Genomic DNA, 24,569 nt, shown 5'->3' with positions numbered 1-24,569 from the left:
GCCGGATCATAATACGGCTTTAGGCGCTGCACGTGAACAGTCTCGCGTCCGCGCCGGCGAAGATCAGGAGACGGCATCACCGGTTCCACCACGTAATTAACAGGCGAGATGCGTTCCACAACTCGGTAGGGTCCGTGAAACTTTGAAAGAAGTTTCGAGGAGAGGCCCGGAGTACTAGATGGAATCCAGAGCCACACGAGGCTACCAGAAGAAAAGTGCGGGGACGTGTGATGGCTGTCGTGGCGGGATTTCCGACGGTATTGGGCCTCAGTTGTGAGAGAACAGGCGATTTGGCGACACTCTTCTGCGTGTCGTGCAGCTTGCGAAATAGGAGTACACTCAGATGCGTCAGGCTGGTATGGGAGAATGGTATCGAGTGGAGCAGAAGGATGACGGCCGTAAAGAAGATAGAACGGTGAGAAGCCCGTAGTCGACTGCGTTGCGGTGTTGTAGGCGTACGTCACATACGGAAGGACGAGATCACAATTGGAATGGTCTGATGAGACGTATATAGAGAGCATATCGCCGAGGGTACGGTTAAATCTTTCTGTAAGGCCGTTAGTTTGCGGGTGATAGGCACAGCTTGCTCGGTGAATGATGTTGCACTGGCGGAGCAAGGCTTTGACAACTTCCGATAAGAAAACGCGGCCTCTGTCACTCAGCAGTTCGCGCGGTGCGCCGTGGCGAAGAATGAACCGTCGCAAAATGAAGGAGGCTACGTCAGACGCTGAGGCGGATGGAAGGGCGGCGGTTGCTGCATACCGCGTCAAGTGGTCAACGGCGACGATAGCCCAACGGTTACCGGCTGCAGTGTAGAGAAGCGGTCCATACAAATCAATGCCTACGCGGTCGAATGGGCGCGGTGGGCAAGGTAGCGGCTGCAACTCGCCTGCAGAACGGTGAGCAGGGGGCTTGCGACGTTGGCAGGGTAGGCATGAGCGGATGTGCTTAAGGATGAAGTTATACATTCCGCGCCAGTAGTAACGCAGCCGGATCCGATTGTATGTTTTGAAGACTCCTGCGTGTCCGCATTGTGGGTCAGCGTGGAAATAGTCACAGACTTGCGAGCGGAGATGGCGCGGAACAACTAATAACCACTTGCGACCATCTGCGCTGTAGTTGCGGCGGTAAAGGAGATTGTCACGAATGGCGAAGTCAGGAGCTTGGCGACGGAGAGCGCGTGATGGAGAAGCCGCCGTAGGGTTAGAGAGGAAATCAAGCACAGACGCAATCCAAGGGTCCATGCGCTGCGCTGAAGGCATGTCGGCGATGTGAAGCAACGGAGGGGAGTCTTCGATTGTTGAGAGGCCGGCGAGCTCAACCGGAAGGGGGCAGCGAGAAAGGGCGTCGGCATCTTGGTGCTTGCGTCCGGTGCGATAAACTACGCGGGCGTCGTATTCCTGCATACGAAGAGCCCATCTTGCGAGGCGGCCGGAGGGGTCTTTCAGGGAGGATAACCAGCAAAGCCCATGGTGGTCCGTCACGACGTCAAAGGTACGACCATAGAGATAAGGGCGGAATTTGGTAAGAGCCCAAACGATAGCCAAACAATCTTTTTCCGTTACTGAGTAATTGGACTCTGCCTTCGTCAGGGTGCGGCTTGCATAGGCGACAACGTACTCAGCAAAGCCAGGTTTGCGTTGCGCGAGTACAGCCCCGAGACCAACACCACTGGCGTCGGTGTGGACCTCGGTAGGGGCCGTCGGGTCGAAATGGCGCAGGACAGGTGGTGCGGTGAGGAGGCGGCGTAAGGTATAAAACGCGTTGTCGCATGCGGGTGACCACTGTGAAAAGTCGGAGCTGCTGGATAGGAGTTGTGTTAAAGGGGCAGCAATCGATGCAAAGTTGCGAATAAATCTTCGAAAGTAGGAACACAGGCCAAGGAAGCTGCGCAGTTCTTTGACAGATGTAGGCTTGGGAAAAGCAGCGACCGCACGAAGTTTGGCTGGGTCTGGAGAAACGCCTTCCTTGGAGACAACGTGCCCTAAGATAGTGAGTTTACGAGCGGCAAAACGGCATTTCTTCAAGTTTAGTTGCAAACCGGCGTCAGAAAGGCAGTTAAAGACGTGCCACAGGCGATGGAGGTGGGTGTCAAAATCCGCAGAAAAGACGACGATATCGTCGAGGTAGCAGAGGCATACCTTCCATTTTAATCCCCGCAAAATGGTGTCCATCATCCTCTCAAATGTTGCAGGCGCATTACAAAGGCCGAATGGCATAACTGTAAATTCGTATAAGCCGTCGGGGGTTACAAAAGCGGTTTTGGGGCGATCGGCCGCCTCCATGGGGACCTGCCAATATCCGGAACGAAGATCGAGGGAAGAAAATAGTTCGGCCCCTTGAAAACAGTCCAAAGCGTCATCGATGCGCGGAAGAGGGTAGACATCCTTCCGCGTAATCTTATTAAGGCGGCGGTAGTCGACACAAAATCGGATGGAGCCGTCTTTCTTCTTGACCAGCACAACAGGCAAAGCCCAAGGGCTACTGGAGGGCCGGATCACGCCGTCTTGGAGCATTTTATCAACTTGCTCTTCGATAGCATGGCGCTCGGCGGCAGATACACGATAGGGGCGCTGCCGCACTGGTGCGTGGTTGCCGGTATCGACACGATGGGTGACCGTTGAAGTTTGGCCCAAGGAACTCCGATGACAGTCGAAGGAGGAGCGGAACTGGTGAAGGAGGTTAAGAAGCTGCGTCCGTTGCGGGGAAGGAAGATCAGTGGCGATAGAGCGAAGGAAGAGGTCTGTAGCGGAGGAATCAGGCGCAGAAGATGGAGGGCTGAGCGCAGTCATGGCTAGATGAGGTGAATCGGCGGGGTCCTCGCAGGTGAGAATGGACGCAATAGATTGTACACTGCCGATACATTCGCCATGGCGCAAAGCAGTAGGGAAGGAAAACGGGTTAGAGACCCATAACACGGAGAGGCCAGCAGAAATAGTGAGCACAGCGTAGGGCAGCGGGAGGGACTTGCGGCGCAGGAAAGTGCAGGCCGGCGTGAAGAGAACAACGTCATCACAAACAGAGTCACAAGAGATGCTTACAAGTGCAGCGGAGCTGGGAGGAAGGATGATGTCTTCGGTGACGACGGCTTTAGCGCACGGAACAGAAGGAGCAGCGTCTGGCGAGACATTAGGCAAAGCGGAGAACCCAACTTCTGCGCGAGCGCAGTCGATGACAACTTCGTGACGCGACAGGAAATCCCACCCTAAAATTAAAGAATGTGAACAAGAAGGCAGCACGACGAACTCGATGTAGTATAGTGTGTCCTGGATTCGAACTCGAGCGGTGCATGCTGCTAACGGCGTAATCGGTTGTGCGCTGGCCGTGCGCAGTGTGAGTTCCGAAACTGGCGTCTTAACTTTCTTTAAAGAAGTACATAACTTTTCGTCCATTACCGAAATCGCTGCACCGGTGTCGATCAGAGCCATCAACCACACGCCCTCAACAAAAACATCAATAAGGTTCGCAGGTGACCGACGAGGTCTTCGAAATTTCGACGGGGGCGCAGTTCTTGCCTCCGGAACTACGGCGCCTAGTTTTCCTGCTGAGGAGAATTAGGGCGACGTCGCACGGGGGAGATAGAGCGGCGTCGTGGCGAAGGGGAGCGGCGGCTCGAGAGGGCTGAACGATCAGGGGAGAAAGGACGACTTGGCGTTTGGTCGACAGCCTCAGAATATTGACGGGTTGGAGGCCAGTACCCCGAAGATTGCGCGCGTGGTACTTGCGCTTGTAGATGGCGACGGCAATAGCGCGCGACGTGGCCAGGCACTCCGCAAGTGTAGCATACAGGACGGTTGTCACTCGTGCGCCACGGATTGCTTGCTCTTCGAGCTGGTCGCAGGGCAGGTGAAGACGCTTGCACAGGCACGTACATTGTAGGATAGGACGACGGCGGGGGCTGTACTAGAACATCGGCATAAGTCCGAGGACCGGCTACCGGTCTTGGGGCGACGTCGGCGCAAGGCATGGGACTGGTGACAGACCTTCGAGCAGCATCGGCGTAAATCAAGGGTGCGGCGACAGGTGGCGGAGGATGGAAGGTTGGAAGCACCTCAGTAACCTGGTCTTGTATGGCCTGTCGAAGAGCCGGGGCCATATAAGGTGGCGCCTGTTGAGGGCTAGGCAGAAGAGAAAGTTGCCGAGCTACCTCTTCACGGACGAAATCTTCGATCTGCTGCAGCATAGAGGTGTTGTCAGCTGCAGGCGCCAGTCCAGAAAGCGACTCAACCTGGGCTTGGTGTTGCCGCGTCAATAACCGCTGTTTGCGCAGCTCCTCGAAGCTCTGGCAGAGCGTGAACACATCCCTAACGGTGCGCAAGTCGCGGGCTAATAGCATCTGAAAGGCATCATCGTCGATACCTTTCAAGATGTGTTTTATCTTGTCGGCTTCGGACATGTTCGCATTGACACGTTTGCATAAGTCAATGACTTCTTCTATATAGCTGGTGAAGCTTTCGCCGACGTGCTGCGAGCGTTCACGCAAACGCTGTTCAGCCCGAAGTTTCCGGACAGTGGGGCGACCAAAGACTCCGGCAAGCTTCGTTTTGAAGGCCGCCCATGTTCGGATGTCTCCCTCATGGTTCCGATACCAGAGGTTAGCGACCCCCGTTAGATAAAAAATTACGTTGTTCAGCTTCGTATCGTCGTCCGATCTATTGTACAGGCTCACCCGTTCGTATGACGCGAGCCAGTCGTCCACGTAATTCTCATCGGCTCCGCTGAAGATTGCCGGATCTCGCTGGCGAAGGGAGCCGGCGCAGATGAGAGCTGGTCCCGTTTGTGCACAGATTGGTTTTGGGTGTCTTCTGGCATTTCAAGCATGGGAAGTGTGCGGTTACGCAGCTCCACGATGGAGATTTCTACCCAGCACATCCACCAAATGTAAGATGGGTACTGGTATGGTTAGAGGTACTGGGAGTCGGCGGTAGACACGGAGACACAGGCCTCGTAGACACAGAGGTCGAGCACCACGAGCACACACCCAAAGCGATGGCAATGCCGCTCAACACAACGGTCAGAAGTTCGTCGTCGTCTTCGCTTGAGCAGGAACTTCTTCGTCGTTACACTACAATCAGGTACCGATTCTCACAGCTCTCTATTCTGCAGATTTCAAATCTTCCTTGTCGATAAATGGATCCCCTTAGAGTGGGGTTACAATCCAAGATTTCCGGACAACCGCGGCAGGTGATGTAACTGCAAGCTAAAAACGATACCCTAGTTCAACGCTTTCTCCGTAATAGATGGCGTTACTATGAGTGTAGGTGTAGTATGTGGTTATATCTCCTGCCTGAAAAGTGCGGCCTCTCTTGCAGCGAACATGTAGCGTGTCTAGGCACTAGGACTGAGGCCGAAAGTTGAACATGGACCTGCCTGCCTACCTTGCCTGCCCGCCTTTCCCTGCCTGCCTCCTGTATTGCCCTGCCCTGCCATGCCCTGTCCCCCGCCCTGCCTTGCCTTGCCCTGCCCTGCGTTGCCCTGCCTGCCTGCCTACCTACCTACCTGCGTGCCGGCCTGCTTGTCCATCCGTCCGTCCGTCCTTCTCGATTGTTAGCTATTCTCTTGACCCACAGCTGGGGGTGTATGCCGCGGAAAGTATTTGAAAGGTCAAATTTGTCATACATTAGCAAAATGCCTTTTACGCCTGCACACTTATTGATTGCAGGTCACTTGGGCCTACCCGAGCGGATGGGCAAGATCCGAGACCTGTCCTTATTCGACGCGGAGTTCTTTGGCGTGCCCCCGAAGCAGGCACATATGATGGACCCCCAGATGCGCCTCTTGCTCGAGACATCGCACGAGGCTATTATAGACGCCGGCTATGACCCGGCGACCCTGCGGGGCCGCAGGGTGGGAGTTTTCATTGGTTCCTACAACTGTGAATCGGACGAGGCTTTCAGCTTCAACGTGCACAAGATCGATGGATACAGCATGATCGGCAGCTCGCAAGCTATGTTCGCCAATCGAATAGCTAACGCATTTGACTTTCACGGTACGAAGATATTACATGCTCACTGTGTCTTCCATTCGATATTACTATGTCGCGGTATCTAATTTTTTTAACAGGCAGTTCCTAATGTGTCTTTCCAAAATTTTCCAAATTTAGTTAGGCATCAATAAAGACTGCTGTGCTTGCTATGCTTAGCCCGAGCTGTAAATTTTGTAAGGGCGTGTAAAGGCGTCCGTACCTCGTAACACACGAGGACCTATTCGATGGTTGAGTTGTCTGATTGTGCCTTGCTCTCTATATTTTTTGTATCGCTTTAACAGGATTACGGTAGTTTGTTTTCTTCAGTATTTCTTGATCAGAGAAATCCTGAAGCATTAACAGTAAACAGCGAGCTGTCTGCGCTGTAAACTGCGCATTTGTTCGATCGGCTTTTCGACTGATCGAGAAACCTGAGCGTACAACTGACAAAGGTCACTCCAACTTGTGGATTAAACTGCACATATCCTGTTTTTTTTGTGATTCAACTCAGCGCTTACTCATCTTATATTTCGCTGCGAGGCTATGGTCTTATATTTCGAGGGAAGCATCATAACTGTTTATGATGCTATTGCCACGTTCGTTAGAAGTAAGTTGCATCAAAAGTAAAAACTGGAGTTATTACTTGGCATCCAATACGATTGTTAACGAGGTAGCTCTGATCATGTAGCTCAGGTAGCGGATGTGAAGAAGAATATGTTACCTGTGTTCGTGCGACCTCGATGGATCGGAATGGAGGTGTTCTCAGTTTTAACACGAGAGTTGAATCATTGGCCCTGCTCTAACTTCTTGCCAGAAAGAGAGGGTTGTTGTTCCAGAATTTTGGTTATTGGCATCGGTTCTCGCTGGGAAACGTTGCAGTCCACATATGGTTCGTTAGTCGTAAAAGAACTAATTCCACAGGATTCTGGTCGACCGTGCAGATAGACGAGAACCAACCTTAATAGTGTGACTGGGCAGTGCTAGTTCTAGACAAGGGAACAAAATCACTAAGGTACACCACGAGACACGAGCGAAATAGATAGACTTTAATAGATTGTACTCATTTGTGCTCTCTTTTTCTAATACTTATAATTCGAGAGACGTTGCGTATGGTCTACGTTCCGTTGCCCTATCTACTGCAAGACCCAGAACAAATTATGGTAAACAAACAACCGATTATCAAATTTTAACATTGTGCAATGCCTACCAGTCTCTTATTCAGATTGCTTTAGAAAGTTTTAGTGTGTCTGTATTTAAGAAAAAAACTGACGATTCTCCCCCCCCCCCCGGTTAAATTTCAGCTAATTCTGTATACTTAGTTTTTGAGTGTGTTTGTCTTCTGCTTTTTTTAATTTGCATATTATTAAATGTTTCGTTTATTGTTAATTGATATTTATTATTGTCTATCATTAACTATTCTCTATTGTGATCATGTTTGCTCATTGTTTTTTATCTTTTGTCCATTCGGCCCCCGTTTCCATGATGTGTTGATCGGGGTGTAGGCCTTGTCAGGAGGCATGCTTCGTCTACCTCCTTTAGCCTCACCTCGAGGGCATATTGACATTGCTGAAAACAGCGCGAAAGAAGAAGCCCGAAGGCGAAACGAGGAAGTGACAGGAACTTGTCACTTGTCACTTCCTCGTTTCGCCTTCGGGCTTCTTCTTTCGCGCTGTTTTCGAGGGCATATTGTATGTAATATGGCCAAATAAACATACTACTACTACTATACTACTACTAAAATAACTTATTTCTCGCTAATCAGGGGAACAACTGAGCAGGGCAATTTGCATGAGCTTGAGTACTCTCCTGAAGCGAGCCTTTTCGCATATTTGCAAACTACCCTCAGCAACCAGAATATCTACCGAAAGGTTAGTATGCACTAATAAATGCTAACCAATTATTTTTTAAAGACTCTTAGAGCATTTCCACAACAACAGACTTTATAGCGCAGCAAACTCCCCACAAGAGTATTGCTTTCGCACACATAGCATGAAAATCCCTATAGTCAGGAAAAACTACGGTTGGCAAAATGTACAGTTTCAAAAACCGTCCCTACTAAATCGCACAGAGAAACTACCAGATTTCAGCAATCCAATTCCCCCATAGTTACTCAAGAACGTATTATTGCTAGAAAATATTGAATTCTTTCCATTTTTTTGTGCTTTGTTATCATTTATGGGGTTTCAGTGCTGCTTGTTTTATCGCTTTCGTCTCCTGAAAAGGGGCAGCAATATTTTGAAATTTTGGTCTTAAATCTTTTTGATCCTTGTGTGCTGAACTACATACGCAGAGGCCTTTGTCAGGCTTCTAGCCTTTTGCCTTAGCTAGGGTTCCTGTAAATCGTCATCATCATCATCATCAGCCTGACTACACCCACTGCAGGACAAAGGCCTCTCCCATGTCTCTCCAATTAACCCTGTCTTTTGCAAGTTGCGGCCACTGTATTCCCGCAAACTTCTTAATCTCATCCGCGCACCTAACTTTGTGCCGTCCCCTGCTACGTTTGCCTTCTCTTGGAATCCCCTCCATTACCCTTAAGGACCAGCGGTTATCTTGCCTTCGCATTACATGCCCTGCCCAAGCCCATTTCTTCCTCTTGATTGCGACTAAGATGTCATTAACCCGAGTTTGTTCTCTCACCCACTCCGCCCTCTTCTGATCTCCTAACGTTACACCTATCATTTTTCCTTCTCGCAAATCAGAATGAAACAAATAAAAAGTGAAAAGTGAACTGAAAATTATTGCAAGCACAATGCCAATAACTGAGGATTCTTTTATGCACATGGAGGTCGCACCTCTTTTTAAAAGAAGCTGAGAGGATCGAAAGTCATGTTAGTGAAATAATTGCTGCTGTAGAACATACAGCGAGTCTCTTTTGTATCTCCTCGTTATCGGTCTAATGCTTGGCAGGTCGCACAGCTATTACAACGAGGAACACAAGAAAATGTTTAAGCATGCTTCGTCATGCCGCTGAGTGTGCACTGAAAACTAGAGCGAAGATTCAGTGGTCGCCACTACAACGCAAATGCAGGCATCCACATTATTTGGTTGTTCGCTCCAGCTTGCTTCACTTTTCTGCAAAGTCCGCGTGATTTGCGTGCCGTGATAAGGTGCCCTTATGTGTTGCAGTGGTTGATTGGGTGTTTTTTGAATGGTGCATTAGGTTCCGGACGTTTGGTTATGGTTCATGAGGAAGGCATATGAATTCTACAAAATGGTTTTTTTAATCTTTGGAGATTATAATTTAATAGTGGTCTTCGCATACTCTTGTGTACGAACGTGTGTATGGCTGTATGAGCAAATGTATACGGGCACTTAATCCACTCCTGTAAAAATCCCTAAAAGGATTGACAGTATCTTAAAACAAATAAATAAATAAATAAATAACTCTGGAGATACACTCGTGTGGTCTGTTGTGCTGGATTGTACAGCAAAGCGGCGCACTTTATGTACCTCGTAGAGATAATTTGACAAATATTTAACTTAAATGAAAAAAACAACTATTTTGCATTTCTGAAACACATTGCCAATATAGAAAATTTAAAAACAAAGCTCACCTCCGTCGTTGAGGGCCGTCAATTTCGCAATATCACTTGGCCCCTTTGAATAAAAAAGAAAGAAATCTTTTATGACATTTTAGTTAATTAATCATTATCCTGTTGATCCTTATGAGGTACGTACATCATGTCCGCTTTAATATACAATCCAGCTCAAGGGACCGCACCGAGTTATCTCTCATACGTTTTGAGAGAAAAATATAAATGTTAAAAAAACACCTCGCATATTTAACTGTTTTGTTTTGTTGCGATTGTTTTGGTTAAACTAGAGTATTCAGGATTTGTTTGAAATCTTGTCTGAAGAACCGAACTCGCAGTGATATTTATACTGAGATCACTGCTACCATGTATGGGCCTCCAGGCAATTTTCAATTTGTCATAAAAGAGCTTTTCGCCTGAAAACCTTCAACCTCGACTGGAAAATAAATGAATTGAATTGTATTGCAAAGTAGCCGCAGGGAACTTTTCACTGGTCATAGCGTTCGTTTCGGCCTTTCACTTTCCTTCCAGGACAAAGTATGGCAATAGACACAGCGTGCTCTTCGACGCTGACGGCGCTTAACGAGGCCGTGCTGGCGATTCGTTCCGGACAGTGCGAGGCGGCCATCGTAGGCGGTAGCTCGGTATGCCTGAAAGCCAGTAAGTCGTTGGGTTTGCTACGCCTTGGAGTACTGTCGCCTGACGGAGCCTGCATGACCTTCGATTCCCGTAGTGAGTTTTTTGTCTTCAAAAGAGCTACTACTGGGGCTAGTTGGAAATACATACTTGAAGGAATTGTTGAGCGCTAAAAAACCACGGAAAAAGGACGAACACACGGGACGAAGCGCTTTCTAGCAACTGTTCCACTCCAGCTGCCTTCACTCAGCATTCCACTCAGCTGCCAACGAACTTACGTTGGGCAAACGGGCAGATGCCTTAACAAGAGGCTCCGGGAACACGAAAGATTATGTGAACAAATTGCAAAATCCGGTAATCTGGCACCTCATTGTGCACACTGTAAATGCACACCACTGCTAAAAAACACCAAGGTTATAGGTAGGGCTCGAAACAGACGGGAAAGAGAAATTATCGAAGCTTTCGCAATGCACGTTGCTCCGGATAAGCAATGCGTCAGCTCCCCTTCGGTGATGTTAGGGGGAACTGAATTAACCTATCTCAGGAATAGCAATCTTCGGCTGTTCTAAGCGCGCGTAGTTTTTTACCTGTTTTCCTTTTCTTTCCTTCATTTTTATTCTTGTCAGCGCGTGCGTATCTCTTCTGTGCATTATATGACGTCAAATGTGTGTATATAGTCATGTTCCTTTTGAGATTAAAACAATTGCTAGAAAGCGCTTCGTCCCGTGTGTTTGTCCTTTTTCCGTGGTTTTTTAGCGCTCAACAATTCCTTCAAGTTTTTTGTCTTGTTCTGCTGAGGTCGTAGGCGCGCCGTTATGTTCAAATTTGTTATCACTGGCTTGAGAACATCAAGCCACAAGGGTGCGTAAAGGGCCTAAGAAACTGCACTGCTCAACATAGCGCTCTAGTGGTCTAGAACGTGCAGTCTTTTTCAAAAGTAACCAGGCTGCATGGTTTACTGCTTATTCGCATAGTAAAGCTATCATGCCAGCCCTCAAGCTTTAAATCTTTGTATGGTAAGGAAATCCCCTGTTCTCACATTTGAAGAACTTTTTGATCTTTAGGGAAGCCATAAGGGCTCTACTATACGAATGAGAAGCAAACCATGCCGCCTGTTCCTTCTGACAAAGACTGTACCTCGGTGAAGCTCTGAGTTCAAAAAACGGTAGGAAAAAGCATAAAACCAGCAGTTTTTTAGCGGAAACAGATCTCTTGGCGGTGGCGGTGCGCCTTTCAATTGTGGAAGCATTCAAAACGGGGGAAGGCTGGCCAGTGCCAGGCGCAATATATCGAAACAAATATTATATGCAAGCGTCGCCTCCACTCAACACCATTACGGCTGCACTTCTTGCGTCATGTGAAAGAAATGAGAAGCAGGCCAAAAGCAATGGATAGGGAAAAGAACAGTTATTCAATTTGGCTCCCAATCCACCAATGTTTGAGACTGCTCTGCAGCAAGCGTAGGAGAGAGCACAGAGGATCGCTGAGCACAGGCTTTTTTCAGGCAATGGCTACGTCCGAAGTGAAACTGTGGGGGTGTTTTTCCTTCAACGTGCATCGGAGGCTCTTCGAATCTACGCCAAGGTCACCCACACCAAGGTTTATTCGGACGGTTACAGGAGCGAAGGTGGGTGTATCGCTAAAAGTATGTTCAGTTCACCGTATTCGGTAAAACTCAACTCGTCAGCACATCTGGGGTTTAACCGAACGTCGGCCATCGGTCCTACTGAATGTCAGGTACATTCGCCGTCAAAAGTAACTGGAAGAAGATGCTGTTGGCCGAGATTAACTACAGCGATGTGTAATCGGGTAGTCAAAAGCAGGCAAATTTGAAGGAGCTAACTTGTTATACAAGCTGCGTGAAGAGAACTTGTTTTGTTCTCTCACTTTTATGGCTACTTATTCTCACAACAATGAGAGCCATTCTTGCAAGAAGTTCGAAAAATATTATCGCGGATAGTCAGAATCTTCCGGCTGCTCAGCTTCTTGTGCATGCAGTTCCGCCCCGCTTTAATAGGTGTTCAGTTCGTGGGCCCGGAGGATTCAGTCATTTCTTGCCTGATCATGTACCCGCTTCTTCGCGTATACAAACTGAAAAAAAAAAAATCATGCGTACAAAATTCCTCTTCTTGGTCTCCATTCTCGGTGAATATTAGACATTTTTTAATAATACCGTTCTCCATACGAACGCTGGGCTCTGATACACATCAAACGTTGCATAGAGAGAATTCTGAGTTCAATTACTGAGAGGTGCGCGGCATAGAAGTTGCCGTTTTACTCCAGAAAATGCTAACTTTGTTGTGCTGCATACTGCTTGCAGCTTACTGCCTGCAGCTTACTGTCTGCCGGTTACTGTGCCTTCAATGTTTTCGGACCTTGCATTCATTTTTATATTACACACTGTTTATTGTATTTTTTTTATTCTGAGTCACAGGATTCAGTATAAAAGATTTTGTATATAATAGTCCTTTTCGTCGATACCCTACGGAAATTTTTCTGGCCAGCAACACGTCTGCTACTAGCAACTGGTGTACGATGTTCCAGGGTTCACCTTTCCGTCCAGCAAGGCTCAGGAACGGCTCCTCAGAGATGTCTACGCCGAGGCCAGGTTAGATCCACGGAAAGTTTCCTATGTGGAGGCACACGGTACGGGAACCCCCACCGGTGACAGGCAAGAAATGAGCGCCATCCGAAACGCGTTCTGTCAACCCGGGCGCGAAACTCCGCTCAAGGTTGGAGCCGTCAAAAGCAACGTGGGACATGGGGAACCTGCCGCTGGTAATAACATTGCAATTGCCGTTTACATCTATGCCGTGGATGCCTGTTGCTGATAAATGTTTTGTTGCAGGAGTGCAGCGCAATGTACCACGAGCTTCAATGGTGTTAGCCGGACTTTCAGTCGGTCTCTTTCAACTCTCATGCGCGTTAAAGTTTGTTGCACACGATGGGATTGAAGCCGCATTACTGTTTGATTACCGAAGTTTTGCGACAGAGCGGCGTGTCGCTGTCGTTGCAAACCCTGTGCGACACATTTTCAACGAGTTGGTCGCACTGCCGCATCGTCGGCGCGATCGTTGCGAGCGACCCAGGAGTCAACCAATAGAATTTCTAGGGAAGCAGGCTGCGCGTAGTTGCGTATCAGTCGATGAGCGCAAAACATCCTACATAAAATGTTTTATCGGACATAATATTGCACGACACATCAATAGAATTAGTCATGATTACAAAATGAATGCGTAACGAGGGTTTTGGCGTTTATATTCGCTAAAGTATTTCTTGCCTACGAAAAGTCGCTCGCGTTGCACGGACTGAGATCATTAGCTTGTGAAATAGCGGCTGGGATTGGCGTCGCAGCGACCACGCGACAGGGCCGCACTTTTTCGTTCGCGTCGCACTACGTGAAACAGCCTTAAAGCGCTGTCCGCGGGCTTTACTTCGTATTCGCCAAACGCTCAGTCGCTGTGACCGCATTGGGACCGTAAATTTATGGCGGTTATTTTCCTTGCACCATGTGTCCGCCGACTGAGACGGTTTGTTGACTTGTGGGGAAAGCGTACAGTAGCTTAGTTGCTGATATTGTCGACTAGTGTGCTACTTGTCTCCAGCGCCGTCAATCCTGCGTAGCGTTCAAGATCTCGAAGGTGCTTCCTGGTTCTCGGATTGTACCGCCGCAGCACAGCCGTACGCCATCAGTCATTGGCATCCGCCTTTAATGAGAGACCTGTGTTGCATTCCGCAACCTGAGACGACCATTAAAAATGTATTCCCAGTTAGATACGGACTAAGGACAAGAGAAAAAATGGTCTATCTTCCTCTCTCCCCTTTCTATCTCTCCTTTCGTCCCCCTTCTCGCGTGTAGGGTAGCACACTGGGCGTCCCCTAGTGAACCCCCCTGCCTTTCCGTTCGTCATTCTCTCTATCTGTCTATGCCCCGAACACTTTCAGGTACTGATGCGGTGGCTGGCTACAAAGAAGGGGATGCATGAAAGATCACGTTAATATGAAAATTTCTCAGCCTGAGTGTTTTAGCCGGTAACACAATAAAATCAACGCAGAGAAAAAAAGAGGCTTACGAAAGAAAACTGCTAGGTCAAAACTGGCGTTGAAATGCCAAGTGTACCAACCTAATAACCATGCCGCACATTTACACGCAACAGAAGTATTTCAACGTTATCACATGACAGCAGACCTGCAATCCCAAGGTCTGTTTCACGATTGTTTCTAGAGGAAACAATCCCGAGTATTTTTTCTACATGAAAAGTGAAAAAGTTAAACATGCTCCTATAATTAAAAACGAGGTACACACAATCATAAGCTAGTTCAAACACGACGTGTATGGAGCGAAAAACGCTTTCGCATAGTAAACGGCGATTTTGCTTACAATTTGATAAAGACATATGGGATCAAAATCTCACCGGACGCGTGACAACAGCGCAATGCTTCTTAACGTCTTTTTCCAGCTCTCAGCTCGATAGCCAAGGTCATCCTTGCCATGGAGACTGGAATCATCGCTGGCAACCTGCACTTCAGAAAACCCAATCCCGACATTCCGTCTCTCCATGATGGCAGCATTGAAGTTGTCGACAAGGGGACACCCTTCTCAGGTGGTCCTGTTGGCATAAATTCATTCGGTCTGGGAGGCACCACTGCGCACATTATTCTTGAATCGAGAGAAGGACCACACGTGGACGATACGGCGCGTGATAAGGCAAACCTTCCAAGGTTAATTTTCATGGCTGGCCGGAGTCAAGAGTCTCTTGCGGTGAGTCCACTTGCCCTCAAAGTAGATCTTCCGGTTTTTTTCTACAACACGAATTTGTGCTGTGATCCGTTCCAAGATTTCTCTGCATTTCACATCAAATTCTCTCAAAACCCTAAAACCGCTTTCAGGACTCAAATTTTTCTTTTAAACCTGCTGCCTAAATGAGCGTCCGCTGTTTACTTTTCATGTGAAGATAGCAGCAACATAATGCAAAACAATGACGCTCTGAACTGAAACAAATGCTCGACAGTAAATGCTCCTCTTACTGGAAGAAGGCTCTTAAAACCTACGGAGTGAGTACAACCTCTGTTGCTGCCATTTGCGCATGGGTGCACTAAAACTGACTAGCAGAAAATTAGTTCATCGTCTAAGTAAAAAACACTTATTTAAAAAAACTAGCAGCAATAATGCGTGGCTCGAATTACCCGGATATCATCGGGGTGTTGAGATCAGCTGACAAGCTTCTCTTGCTGGCATTAAACTTGGCAACTTTTTATGGCACTGAATAGAAATGTGCAGGACAGCAGCATCTGTAATTGTGTGACTGCGCCCATACATCGGCTGCACGACGGTTGCCTGGCACATTACTCGATGCGCGGTTGCTTCCCTCTGTCGTAGAGGTAATTGGCGCCATCTATGGATGCCGCTTCTAACCCGACGTCCCTAAGCAATTTATTCTAACGGATTTATTTTACTAGTGGGCCTTTAACGCTCAAAGTGAGCAGTTATGCCTGAACTATGCCTTTTAAATATAAAAGTACCAATAAGCCGTCTTTTAAGAGGAATTTGTTACCTGGAACGTACCGCTATAGTCCACTGCGTAGGAAGAGGGTCCGCGTTTCGGCCCTGTACCATTGACTCTATTCGCAGTAAATGTTGTCGCTGAGTATACCTTTCTTGCCTTCATGTGGGGCGCAGATTCACCTGTAATTATGTGACCACCCCGTGCACGCAGGTCGCTCCCCGCGCGCCGCGCAACCTGCGTTGTCGATGATGCTGTTTTTTTTTTTTTTTGGGGGGGGGGGGGGGGGTGCAAGGGCATCAAAGGCCAAAGAGCGGTAGACACAAGGTTTTTTGTTGGCCCAGGCTAAAATATGGCACATAAAACCTTCGTTCTTAATGGGTGGGGCGCGCTGTCGTAAGATGCGACCAACTGTTCCAAAGTTCAATTAAACAGCGACATTACAGACAATGATTACTCGGACAATACTGCAAAGGAAGGTGTTAGAGAGTTTTAGAATAGGGGGCTCCAAGCCTTGGAGTCACCAAGAAGTTTGAGGGATCGAACTGCGCATGCGTAGAACATAAGGCGCGCCTAGCATCTACGGTTAATGTTTTCGGCGAACACTATTTTGCCAAAATAGCTTGCGCCCCAACGCCGCGTCGAATTCGGACAGCTTAGCGGCGTCCGTCGAAGTGGGGCCTCTCGCTTCGCCACCTTTCTTCGTTGCCGCTACACTTAATAAATGCTTCAACCACCACCACCTGCAATGTCTCTCGCGTTCACGGTAAACAACAGGCACGCGAAGCTTTCGCTCTGTATGGCCTGCGCGTTGAAAACATTCTAAAAAAAGGTCGAAACCTTCCCTTGGATGTTGCGTTTCTATCGGTTATTGTATGCAAATTTAGTTCTGTAGGAAATAACCATATATATCAAACAAAAACATTTTAATTTCTTTAGCCTTTCTTTTCTCAGCCGCAATAGTGCTCTAGTCAACGAACCCAAGCCTACCGCACAGCTGCGTAGAGAACACATATTGTAAAGGTGTCCAGTGCGCGCGTTTTACTGGGGTCCCCTGTTCTAAAATCCACTATACAGAAAGGTGTGAAAGGGCACTTTTCAGACATTCGACAGAGCTTTACTGAGATGCCCCGAAAATAAAGCACAGAAGGATTCCGATACTAAATATTTTTTGTGAAGCCACCCGCGCAGATGCGTTGTACAGGTGCCGGCAGGATGCAGCTGTGAAAGGAAGCGATCCAGAACAACAATGTCGAGATCACCAAGAAGCAGCTGTGAAATGCGCCTCAATGTTTTTCTTTCATGACTGCAAGAGAGCACTCAATAAATATTTAATGTAGGAACAAATAAAAACAGATCTTTCGGTGAATTAGCAAAACAACAAAAATATCTTTTTTTCTATTGCAAAAATTGGCTAATACAGCAGCTCTAAGAACACACTAACGAGAATAGTTTTCCTTCGAAGTTTAGCGTCGCGTGTATAAAGACCCATCCAGACGACCGCCGAAATCGCGAATACGGGATGCGGACGGAGCGCCACGTAACCTGAAGCCATTGGCTCTACCTCATCTGCGTACGGCAGCAGCTCGCATAAACTCCGCTGACGGTACAAACGACAACGACGAAGTGAATTACCAGAAAATTCTGAAAGCCACCGGCACCACGTCAATCCCACCGATTTCTGAACACAAAAGCACCCGTACTGAAATGAAAAAGAAAATAAACTAAAATACTAGTCAGTGAGCTTATTAATGGCAGGACCGCGATCGAGGCTGGGGGAGCGGAATCAAGAGTTGTACTTCCAGTGATTTCGCGTCACGTAGTGCTCCGTAGGCTTCCGGAATCAGCGAGTTCATCCTGGATGGGCCCTTACGAATGATTTAATATTAATATGTTCTTCTTCATCCGCCATGGACCCTAAGTAGTAACAGGAAGATGGTGTTCGGCCTGAACAGTCAACTGCGGTTTTTTTCTGAACGGCCATCCCCTTTCTCCCTCTCCAGAAGACTTTCCTCAGTACGAGAACCTAGTGGAGCGGACCTGCACTATACAGCAGGCGCGTTTTCATTATGACGCTTGTTTGTAATATCATAACATAATTTTTCGCGCTGTTGCTATCATATGGACTTTGTAAACATTGTCTGAATAGCTGTTGAAGGCATTAGTAAGGACGAACACAAAACAAAGTAGTCCAGCGTACTAAACAAGATCGGTGTGTGCTTTGTTGAAGCTTTCTTATGTACCATGCACAAAATGCACTGTTTTGTACTGCACTGGTCTTCAGACGGGGGTTATGAGCAGCAGACACGTTTGAACGTCAGCCTGTCTGTTGTAAGGTAAGATGGCACTGTTAGCTGAAAAATTCTTTTCAACGCAGAGGGCCAGCGACGATAATCATCATGGTCAAAAAAAAGGGGCATGTTCTTTTAAACAAAATGCGAAATCAATGACGTAATTAGTGCCACGCTTTTAACGACAGTGCTCAGGGTAAATTTCATTACACGCGTTGAAAAGCGCTCCTTACTAGTTTATTTCTCGGATGAGTGCATGATTCCTACCCAAGGGCCCATATTTGCCACTTGCTATTGTCATGAGTGCGGTATCCTGTATCCGCGGTACCACAGAGTAGTTTCTTGCGCTTTTGCTGATGCGTATACGACGTCAGAATAAAGATTTGGACGTCGGTTCTAGCGCACTCTCGACCGGCTGGAAGAGGAAGGACCATACCCTGACTCCGCATACTCGCTACTAAACCGGGTCGGGCAGCCAAGCGTAAAGCAGTTCCCATACCGGGGCTTCGCTGTGATTCCGGTGGACGGTTCCGACAGGGGAGTTGTCAAAGCAGCAGAGCGTGCCCCATTCGAGAAGCGCCCTCTGTGGTTGGTCTTCACCGGTATGGGCTGCCAGTGGAAAGGGATGGCCCGCCAGATGATGCAGCTCGAAGTGTTCTCCAGCTCCATCTACAAGTCACACAAAGTTTTGGAGGAATTCGGCGTTGATCTCATCGACATGCTGACCAACGAGACCGGCGACCAGTGCATGGCGACAGTGCAGGCGTCCATTGCAGCCATTCAGGTGCGTATTGCCTGAGATCTTTATCACTAACGTTATGAAAAGCGTATCAGGGAGAATACGGTAGTGGTAGATTTGATTTTTTTGTGCAACAGCGCAACGGCACAAGGCCAGAGGACAAGAAGTGACGATACACAGCGCTGTATCGTCCGATGCAGCGATACAGCGTTGAGTATTGTCCCTTCTTGTCCTCTGGACTTGTGCCGTGGCGCGGTTGCACAAGAAATCATGTCTGACCAACGTGTCCATTAGTTATTGTTGCATAGGGTAGTGGTAGGTTCTTCAATAACTCTATCTGCGTGCCTTATATTATTTGTGCGGCTTACTTCACACTGCCCTGTAAACTGAAAGAAACAAAACTAGCGGTAAATTCAGAATACAGCACCCATTTTTTTTCCTCATGAAGAGTGAGCTGCATGTGCACGAAAAAGAGATCGACGAGAAGAGGGGGCGCGATGAGGAAAGAGAAACCATACATTTGCAATACTGGGCCGATTACCTGTTGTGCTTTGGTTATAAATCCTTTCTGCCAGCAGTTTTCTTACTAGTAGTGTAAAAAGGGTACTCTCACGAAGCTGCGGAGTTTAAAGCGAGTACAAGCAAAAGTCTGGGAAGAAGGGGAGTCTCCTTTTGATCACAGAGGTGGGGAATGTAGCAGGTATATATGCTGTTGTTTTTTTTCTGCATCAAATTTTTAAAGCAAGGGCGCTGCACAATTTTCACATCGGCTCTCAGAATATCAGGCTTGGGGGTTGCTACAAACGCAGCATCGTGGAATGTATGGCTGGCAGTTTATAAAACTGCCTTGATAAGTTTTTAGTGTTGTTTAGTTTCTTGGGGTTTAACTTCCCAAAGCGACTCAGCCTATTAGGGATGTCGTAGTGAAAGACCAGAAATTTACACGACCTGAGGTTCTTTAACGTGCACTGAACAAGTTTTTAGTAAATTTACAAACAACGACATAAGTGCTACAGCATGTATTATTTTTGACATGTGGGAAGTCGTGAACTGAAACTGGGGCCGTCCGCCGCGTCACTACTTTGCAGTTTTTTTTTTACTTCACAGCTTCTCGAAAGCATTGATATCACTCTGGCAGCTTCTCTGGACGTGCGCCGACGTCGCTAATTCTGCTTGTTTTTTGTTCTCGCTTTTGCGCATTCTGAGTTTTTTACCGCGGATTTCCGGCGGGTGACGCAATCACGCACGTCGTTCCGTGAGAGCCATATTCGGCCAAAGGCGTCGGAGTTACTTAATGTCACCAAAATCTGGTTTCCAAGCTGAAGGCGAATTGCACAAACAATATTCCTTTCATAACTTCTAAGTTTTTTAGCGTACGCGTACGAATCCCACAATTCTAGGGCCTGCCCAGCCTGCACCTCTCCTGCATCCAGCCTACACCTCTGAGCGCAGCCCAGTCAGGACATCGGAAAATAAGTGCAGGTGCTCATCAGCGATCGTTCCATATACACCTCCGCCCCCTCTGGAGCGTTGGAACTTGCCTAAATTACCACCACATCGGTGTCAAAATCGGCGGTTGGGGTGAAGTGCTGGATGCAGTCTTTAAAATGACAAATTCCCGCGCTACAGTTCCAAGATATTTTTTGTGTGAATTTTCTTTTCTTTTCCAGGCGCGATGAAGGAGCAAAAATAATTTGGTTCGCGGGTTAGATATGTTTCGTTTCGCATCGCGCTTCCGTGTACATGATCCGCGGCGTTATTTTGCTATGACAGGTGGCCCTCGTAAATACGCTCGGAGCTGTGGGCATTCAACCAGACGGCATGGTGGGCCACTCTATAGGGGAAATCGGCTGCGCCTACGCCGACGGCTGCTTGACAGATGAAGAGGCTGTGCTGTGCGCGTACTGGCGAGGGCGCTGCGTTGACCTGGGAAACCTTCCCAAGGGAGCTATGGCAGCAGTGGGTAGGTACCGCGCCAATTTTTTTTCATGAAAGGAGCACTCAGGGAATCTCCCTCAGCTTTCCCCCAAAAGCAAAATTCTATTGTCTCACATATAGTGTTTCTTTTGCGTTGTGCACTAATAAAAATGCATATACTACTAAGATATTTAGGCTTAGAATAAGAATTTTTCCTCGCCTCTGAATGAAATTCGTGACATTGTTGATTACATGGTGAGTAATAGGTACTCGCGATTTCTAGCCAGATGTGGCTACAGATGTCGGCTAGCCTCGGAAGTCCGCATGAGAAATGCATTTGATAAAATGTGTGCAGAGTTAAGGAATTCTTGCTTTGGCTTAGTTTTAAGCAGCCATGAATGTTTTAAGCTCTGCCGCAGCGTTAGAACTGAGCTTTCGCACTGAAACGTAACGCGAGACCCGACATCTCTAGTATTTTGTAGCGTTTGTAGGAGGCAAGCCTGCCGAGGCCTGATTCTCGTCTTCAGTTCACTAAGCCTAAGAAAGATGTTCACTAAGCCTAAGACAAGGATGATCCGCTTAAATTTTAAAGGAACGGAAAATCCCTAACTGTAAGGGTATCTTTTCCATTGGTTTGGTTTATGGGGTTCAACGTCCCAAAGCGACTCAGACAAGGGCCCTACTAATGCAAAACCTGACTCCTTGGGCACACCCTGTAAAGAGTGCCAAGGAGGGTTTTTCTGCAACATGACATCACTTTAGCGTAGGTGCTTTGTTCACGAATGCCGTGCAATATTTTTCCAGGGTTACCGTGGGAAGATGTGGCTAAGCGCTGTCGCGACGGCGTTGTCCCAGCGTGCCACAATGCCGAAGACTCGGTGACCATCTCGGGGCCTGCTGATATCGTAGCTGAGTTGGTCGAAGAGTTCAAAGCGGAAGGCATTTTTGTCCGAGAGGTCGAAAGCATGAATGTTGCCTTTCATTCGCAGCATATGAAGATCATCGCACCAGCGTTTCGGGATTGCCTGCAGCAGGTGAACCATGTATCTTGACTTTTTCGTCGTGTATTGAAAACAAACCTCGCTAATATGTGCCATTTTATTTGAGGCCAACCAATCAATCAATAATCGCATTCGCTGTGCCCTGAGGTGAACCCCGAGAAAATTTATTTATTTATTTATACATACTGCAGCGCAATTTGTATGCGCTATGGCAGGAGTGGGAAAAACACAAAATGCAAGGAAACAAAATGCAGCAAAATGTACAAAGTGAGAAATACAAAAAGTTAAAATCACAAATGAAATATCAAACAATAAAGGAACTGTTAACAACAGGGTAAGAATACACAGCTATTATGCGTCTTCAAGGGCAGTTACAAAGTTTTGAAATGGATGAGGACGAATGGAACGAATGGAACGAATGGAAATCGAGCATTTGTTTCTTACTCAGAAAGAATATTCACTTAGTAGCATCTAAAGCCTTGGAATACTCATTTTCCGTCTCTCAAAAACAATTTCATCAATAAAGATTGTATGTATCATCATCTGTACAGAATAATCGACTTAAGAACGATTTTTGTGTCCGCCAGTGCTTCAAGAAAAGCATGAAGGTGAGGTAACTTCGACGTTTACTTATTCTTGGCCTCCAGCACTAGCATACTTTTCTTTAATTGGTTTTTTCTTTGAAGCCGTAATCACTAGAAAAAAAAATTCTTTTAAAGGTTTCTTATTCTCCAAGAACAAAAAAGAATCAAGGAGAGGCAATGTGGTTTTCAGATGTAAAACACACTTGGCACGCACAACCTATCTTCCTGTTGGAGACAAAATACATGTCTGCGACCAAGGCGTCCACCGCGTCTGCAGTACCTACTTAGTGCTCAAAGATTTTTAAAAAGTAGGAAAAAATTTGCTCACTTTCCTAGAATCTGTTTTATCACTATCCACAAAAAGTATAATTATTCATTCAAATGGACACCGAGAACTGCTCTATTCGATTGCTGTTGCGAGTACAAATTCACTATCTCAATTTTTTTGGCAATGGTGATGTTTGTACAGTACCAAAAGACACATGGAGTGTAGAGAAACTTGGAATACAAAGCCTTCCTGCAAGCCCATTCAAACTCGTTCCAATCTCAACGAAAAGGGTCGGTTGCCATCCTCCTAAACTAGATGACTTTGTATCATTGCCTTTGAGATTTGCTCCAGAATATCGGCGTCGACACATGCCTTCTACTTCAGTTTTAAGGCGATGTGGTGACACCTATGTTTTTCTTTTGTTCTTTTTACATTTTAACAACTTTATTTTCAATCACTATAATATAAATCTGATTAGAATGACGCCTATCGACCCAAGCCAGCTTCTATCCGTCGTCAAGGCACAAAGCTGGGCTACTTGGCTATTCATGACTGATTAAAAGAACTAGCGTAATATAATGGGACAAAAGGGTAGAAACAGACAGGAAGACCACCTCAGCGCCTAACCAAATTTGGGCAAAGTGATTTATTATGCATCAAGTCACATACTAACGGCTGGTTTTTATGCCTAAATATTTTACCTCTTTCGTTTCTCTCTTTGGAAAGCCCACTGAGTGATCTTTGCCGCGTTAGAGTACATCTTTGGTAGGTATACCCGTTACAGCGATCTCTCGCTACGCAGGTAATAAAAGAGGCGAAGCCACGTAGCAAACGCTGGGTCAGCTCCTCGGTGCGCGAAAGTCACTGGCATGAGCCCATAGGCCAAAGCTGCTCCGTGGAGTACCTCGTCGACAACCTCGTTTCGCCCGTGCTCTTTAACGAGGCTCTCCTGCATGCTCCCAAGTACGCCATTTTCGTAGAGGTTGGGCCCCACTGCCTCTTACAGGTGAGCATGTTTACCTATCTTGAAAGTCCAGAAGGCCATTACATACTATGCTTAGAGCAAGTTACGTCCACTTCAGTGAGTGTTTTGATTTCAGAGCGCCTATTTTGGTGACGGTAAAGCAAAAGCGAAAAATTGTAGCTGTCGCTTCTGGGCATACTAGCAGATGTATTGACGACGGATGGTATCAGCAAGAAGGCCATGCCTGACCTTACATTACGCAGGACTGTCAGTTTATGGTTAAGCACAAATCAATGGATGGTTTAGGGCTTTTAGAGAGGTAGGTTTAGAAAATTTGCAGTTATGTGGACAAGGGCACCGGTTATCTGCAATTGTTTGGAGCGCTCAGAGACTACAAAAACCAGAAACTGTGGATTAGGTTTACTCAATTCAATGTTTAGGCCCTATGAGGCGTTACCTTATCCCTTAGGTGCAACCGAGGTAATCCATGGATAAATCGCGACTCGATATATCGAATGCGCCCCCCCCCCATTCCTCATATTTAGAGGTGCTCAATACGTCAGGTATCTGCAAGTTTTGTTAGAGTACTGTCGAAATTTTTGTATCAATTATTGCTACGTCTCAAAATTACAAGAACTCAAATCATCGACTGCTATTTTCAACTCATGGATGATGGTATAGCGCAGCCCTTCGTCTTCAAGTAAGGGCGAAATGGGCTTCATTGCTTCCACTGAAAAGTTGAGTGAAACTAGCTTTCTCGGTGGCATGATGCCAAGACGCGTATCTGTCTGTCACACATGCTTGACTGCGCCATAGTTAAGGACGCAGGCAGGAAATTAACTTCTAGAGTGGTAGGTTTGCCCTATGCGTCCAATCCGCTCAACAACACTTGAACTGCCTGCTATAAACCAATCGCTTTCAGCAAAGGTAAGCATGCACACTTTTGATGGCGACTCATTCTTTAAGATTGTTAATGATTAACTCCAGCTGTAATACCAGTATCGACGAGAGACGTTATTAGCTACCTGAATTGGCGTCCTATCTGGCGGCCATCCCTAATGAAGAAAAGAAGGAATGAATAAGGAAAATTTGTTGGCAGATACGACACCCGCCCTCTACTGAGGTAAAGAAAAAAGCATGTTTCAGTAATTGATTCCGATAGCT

General features: G+C 47.1%; 1 protein-coding gene across 1 annotated transcript in view; it reads left to right on the top strand.

The window, feature by feature from the left end:
* The window catches only part of LOC149348178 (fatty acid synthase-like), a 73,116-nt gene that overhangs the window by 5,605 nt on the left and 42,942 nt on the right, over positions 1-24,569 (top strand). Inside the window, exons 2-10 of the mRNA XM_089585760.1 lie at positions 5,663-5,989; positions 10,033-10,233; positions 11,642-11,764; positions 12,682-12,915; positions 14,598-14,899; positions 18,333-18,716; positions 20,445-20,634; positions 21,393-21,622; positions 23,244-23,447. Coding sequence (XP_089441886.1) covers positions 5,663-5,989; positions 10,033-10,233; positions 11,642-11,764; positions 12,682-12,915; positions 14,598-14,899; positions 18,333-18,716; positions 20,445-20,634; positions 21,393-21,622; positions 23,244-23,447 — 2,195 coding nt within the window. The remainder of the gene's footprint in view (positions 1-5,662; positions 5,990-10,032; positions 10,234-11,641; positions 11,765-12,681; positions 12,916-14,597; positions 14,900-18,332; positions 18,717-20,444; positions 20,635-21,392; positions 21,623-23,243; positions 23,448-24,569) is intronic.

The sequence above is a fragment of the Amblyomma mixtum genome, chromosome 4, assembly GCF_055824585.1.
Source record: "Amblyomma mixtum isolate Tamu chromosome 4, ASM5582458v1, whole genome shotgun sequence".
Taxonomy (NCBI): Eukaryota; Metazoa; Arthropoda; class Arachnida; order Ixodida; family Ixodidae; genus Amblyomma; species Amblyomma mixtum.
Note: the sequence above shows the minus strand (reverse complement) of the source record. Positions and strands in the feature narration are given on the sequence as shown.